The 4,669-nt window shown below is 42.3% G+C and overlaps 1 protein-coding gene across 7 annotated transcripts in view; it reads left to right on the top strand.

Annotated features, from left to right (window-relative positions):
• LOC107084710 (kinase D-interacting substrate of 220 kDa-like) overlaps nt 1–4,669 on the top strand; it is a 96,876-nt gene that overhangs the window by 29,305 nt on the left and 62,902 nt on the right. For all 7 annotated transcript variants that reach the window (XM_015374654.1, XM_015374652.1, XM_015374653.1 and 4 more), the window contains exons 11-17: nt 1,182–1,280; nt 1,355–1,532; nt 1,613–1,777; nt 1,860–2,039; nt 3,676–3,841; nt 4,199–4,350; nt 4,565–4,665. In XM_015374654.1, the coding sequence (XP_015230140.1) occupies nt 1,182–1,280; nt 1,355–1,532; nt 1,613–1,777; nt 1,860–2,039; nt 3,676–3,841; nt 4,199–4,350; nt 4,565–4,665 (1,041 nt within the window). The remainder of the gene's footprint in view (nt 1–1,181; nt 1,281–1,354; nt 1,533–1,612; nt 1,778–1,859; nt 2,040–3,675; nt 3,842–4,198; nt 4,351–4,564; nt 4,666–4,669) is intronic.

Genomic DNA, 4,669 nt, shown 5'->3' with positions numbered 1-4,669 from the left:
CTCATACAATCCTAGCAGTAATACCGCACATCGTCACTAGGAGGCGAGGAGTCGAGGCGTCGAGATAACCGAGATAAGTGTGACGTGTGAACGGTCGTCAAAACTGAGCTTGGCCTGGTTACCGATCCAAGCTCGGACCGGTCTCGGCCTGGATCGGTTTTTCAAGGGTAGTGTAAATGGGGCTTAAAGCTCACCTTTCTCACCGCCGTTCTTTAAAAATGGCCGAGGGTCGTAAGAGAAAGTGTCTACGAAGTTTATGAGAAGAAGAGAAAGGGCTCAGAATAGAGAAACAAATCAGGGTGTTTTTGGGAGATTCTTTCACGCTAATGCGTACATTTAAAGCTCAGGTCAGGCACTGATGCCTCGGTTACAAAGTTTTTACTCGACAGGTAAAGTTTGGCGAAATGCATTTCACATCACTGCTAGTAAAAGTTATCTACCTCTATATATTTTTTAACTTCTTTTGTAATTTGCTTCGTTAGTTGTCAAATCGCGGCCACAGATCCTTTTTTACCCTGCAAACATGTCCAAATTTCCACTGCCGCACACACACATACAAGCATGTCATGATTTATTTGAAGTACCAGAAGTCTTTTTTTGCGGGGAAACATTTTATATATAGATATGGGTGAGAGGAGATCTATCCGAATGACCATCTTATCATTGCGTACGTCCCCACGCATCCTCCAGGAGAAATGGGCGCTCTTGCACGTGTTTAGTGGGTGTTTCCTCTCGGGAGAAAGTAAAGGGTTGTGCATGTGCGCTTTTTTTGTGTTTTTTTTTTAATGGGGACGGCGGGTCTTTTAAAATTTTATGGAAAATCCTCCACCATACCTTTAAATAATCCAGAGTCTGGCTATTTAGAGCCCTGCAGGCAAAGACAGGGATTTTAAAACAGACTCTGAAATCAGTAGAGATCCAGTGTAAAAATGTAAGACTGAAGAGAAATGGGAGAATTCACTTGACTTAAAAGGTCTCCAAAGCTATGAAATATGGCCTAACAGTAGGCTATACTGGATCAATGAAGAGAAAAAGATCAACCTTTCCTCTAAAATCCTTTTATATTATATGAGGATATTCTACTGCCACTTTTTGTAAAACTATAGAATTGTCTTTACTGCAGAAGTTAAAAACTTAAAAGTGGTTTGAATTGGATGTAAATGTTCTTTTTTATCTTTTAGGAAGGAGAGACGCCGCTTATTAAAGCCACAAAAATGAGGAACATAGAGATAGTGGAGCTGCTGCTGGATAAAGGAGCCAAAGTGTCTGAAGTGGACAGGGTACCGTTCAGCAAACACTAAAGCATTATTACATGGAGTCTGTTTAGTCCTGCAGTAAGCGTGTTTCTGTCCAGAAAGGAGACACCGCCCTCCACATCGCCATCCGTGGACGGAGCCGAAAGTTGGCCGAGCTGCTGCTTAGGAACCCAAAAGATGGCCGCCTCCTGTACCGCCCCAACAAAGCCGGGGAGACGCCGTACAACATCGACTGCACCCACCAGAAAAGCATCCTGACGCAGATATTCGGAGCCAGTGGGAACCGTCTTTTCAATTTGAAAGCTAAAGTCCTCCCTGCTGTTGGGAGACTGAACCTTTTTCCTCTTCTCTCTCAGAGCACCTCTCCCCGACCGAATCGGATGGAGACATGCTGGGATATGACCTGTACAGCAGCGCCCTGGCTGACATCCTCAGCGAGCCCACCATGCAGCCGCCCATCTGCGTTGGCCTGTACGCCCAGTGGGGCAGTGGAAAATCTTTCCTCCTTAAAAAGCTTGAGGGTGAGTAAAATCAATAAATCCTCCTGAGAGTTTTATTAAACAATTGGCCTTATTGTTTTGTTTCTTTCCTCATGTTCGTCAGATGAGATGAAGACCTTTGCAGGCCAGCAGATCGAGCCTCTGTTCCAGTTCTCCTGGCTCGTGGTCCTCCTGGCGCTGCTCCTCTGTGGCTCGGTGGCCATCGTCCTGGGTTTTACCGTTGATCCCAAGCTGGCGATCGCCGTCTCCCTCAGCCTCCTGGCCCTGCTTTACATCTTCTTTGGTGAGGAGATAAACAAGCTGGAAATGTTGAGTTAGATTCCTTGGACCTGATTATCATATGACATCACAACCACACAGTTTTTTTAAATAAAAGGTTTACAAATGAAGAACTGGTTTAGAGATAAAAATAAAAATGTTAATGCCAGCCAAGAAATGTACACTTTCTCTGTTGTGTTAAGTGTTTAAATCCTTTAACTTGACGTTTCTTCCAAACTTTTCTCTTCATTCAGCATTTAGACGGTGAAAGTGAAAGGGTGTCGCCTCCTTCTACAAATGGCAATGAAATCATTTCTGTCTTGGGTTGAGATAAATAACTGTTTTACAGAATAACCGAGGCAAAAACATATCCAGTAACCTAAATAACAGTACTTGATGTGAATTGTAAGCATTACTAAATGTATCCAATACAAAAGCTAAACACAAATTGGCAGTTTTCAATAACTGTAATCAGTTACTCTGAACTAAACTTAAAGTTTCCACCTAAGTTGCAGTTCTGCAAAATGCTTTGAATTAAACATGTGAATTTCTTTGGAAATGACTTCACATGTTTAAAGTTTTTGGTTTTAAAAACTACCCTGGCTCTTCTAACTTCAGTATTAAAGCTTAATAGCGTATTATGATCACTAGAGGGTGCTATAACCCAGGAAACATGTGCTTCCTTCCCTACTTCTACAATTTTCTTTGCTCTCATAATGCTGCCCTTTTTATTTTACAGTAGCAGCCGTTCAAAATGGCCCTTCCCAGTCAAACACCAGCCCACTTACCTGCAAGTTCCAGCAAAATCCCCTCCAACTTCCAGCCACTGCAGTACGGAAGAGGATTAGGGCCACTGAAAAAAAAAAAGTTAACTGATTTTTAAATTTTATTTCAGTTTAATATGGGAAAAAAGTCAGAATTCTGACTTTTTTCTCAGAATTCTGACAGCTAACAAACATGTTAGCATCAAGCCATAGCCATGTCTGTTTTAGAGACTAGCCCTCTTGTTTTAATGACCTTCTGCTCCTCCATTAATGAGGGGACCCCTCGGGCACGTAAAAAGTTGCCTAATTCCGTCATTTTCCACCAATGTTTCACTGGCCACCTCAAATAACTCACATCTTTGTCAGTGAAGCTGAGTGCTCCCACATCTCTTCCTTAATGGTGCCCATCTACATTAAGATCCAAAATTTTGAGATTAAAGTCAGAATTTTAAGAAAAAAAGTCAGAATTCTGAGAAAAAAGTCAGAATTTTGACTTTTTTCCCATACTAAACTGGAATTAAATTTAAAAATCAGTTAACTTTTTTTTTTTCCCAGTGGCCCTAATCCTCTTCTGTACTGCAGTGACCCCGTCTTGCATATTTTTTTTACTCTGACTCCACTTTGACTGAATTACAGGGTCTGACCAGTAGACGACGCTTCTCTTTAGATCTTAATGTCCACAAATATTGACAAAAATTATATTTTAGTGCAAGTATTGATGTTTAAAAAGGAATTGAATGAGACCAGCCAAGGACCCATCAATGAAAATGGGGAAATTGTGAATGGCTGCTACTGTATTTCCAACACATTAATACAGAACAAATTTTTAAAAAAATTGATTAGTTGAGCCAGTTTTTCTCTTTAGGCTCATCCTGTTTGGATCTTCCTGTGTTTCAGTGTTGGTGTACTTCGGAAGCCGGCGTGAGAGGGAAAGCTGGCGCTGGGCGTGGGTCATCAGCACCCGTCTGGCCCGTCAGATCGGCTACATGGAGCTGCTGCTCAAACTGATGTTTGTCAACCCGCTGGAGCTTCCTGAGCAGACGACCCGGGCCCTGCCTGTCAGGTGATCGGCTCAGAAACACGCAGTTTGAGGCTCCCTCAGCTGTCCCGTTTCATGAATAAATAAAAGTGTTTGCAGGCCCGGTAATACGTTTTAAAACATTCACTCCAAACAGAGCAGTAAGTTTGGAAAAAAGGTGTCAGAAAAAGCAGCAGCGACGGCTGAATCAGACTGCTTCGGATTAAACACTAAATAAACAACAGCTGGTTAAATGATTTCTACTCAAACACTCAGAAAAATGTAGAATCCATAAAAATCCGAATCTTTAAGGTTATTGATTTGATGCTAACTATTTAATCTGTAATGAAATTCATTTGATTTGTGTTAAAAACCTAACGATCTTCTTCTCCTTCCTCTCAGGTTCCTGTTCACCGACTATAACCGCCTGTCCAGCGTTGGCGGGGAGACCTCCCTGGCTGAGATGATCGCCACGCTGTCGGACGCCTGTGAGAGGGAGTTCGGCTTCCTGGCCACCAGGTTGTTCAGGGTCTTCATGAACGATGAGATCAAAGGTAACCATCGCGTCTTAGTCGCAACAGCAAAACTCAGATTATATTGAAGATTAACGGAGTAAAGGAGGGAGTTCTTCTTTAACCGGATCAATATCGCTTCTCTTTCCTGTGGATCGTAAACCTAAAATATTCTACATTTTGTGGTTGTCAGGGTTATAAAATGGTTCTTTTCATCCCTCTGTCTAATATTATGGTCTGCAATCTGACTCCTCAGGTCAGAAATGGAAGAAAACGTGTTGCCTTCCTTCCTTTGTGGTGTTTTCTCTGACGCTGATTTGCCTGATCAGCGGAGTGGTACTGTTGGCCATCTTTAAGGTAA

Source organism: Cyprinodon variegatus, unplaced genomic scaffold, assembly GCF_000732505.1.
Source record: "Cyprinodon variegatus isolate N-32 unplaced genomic scaffold, C_variegatus-1.0 Scaffold107, whole genome shotgun sequence".
NCBI lineage: Eukaryota > Metazoa > Chordata > Actinopteri > Cyprinodontiformes > Cyprinodontidae > Cyprinodon > Cyprinodon variegatus.
This window is presented reverse-complemented; position numbering and strand designations above follow the sequence as displayed.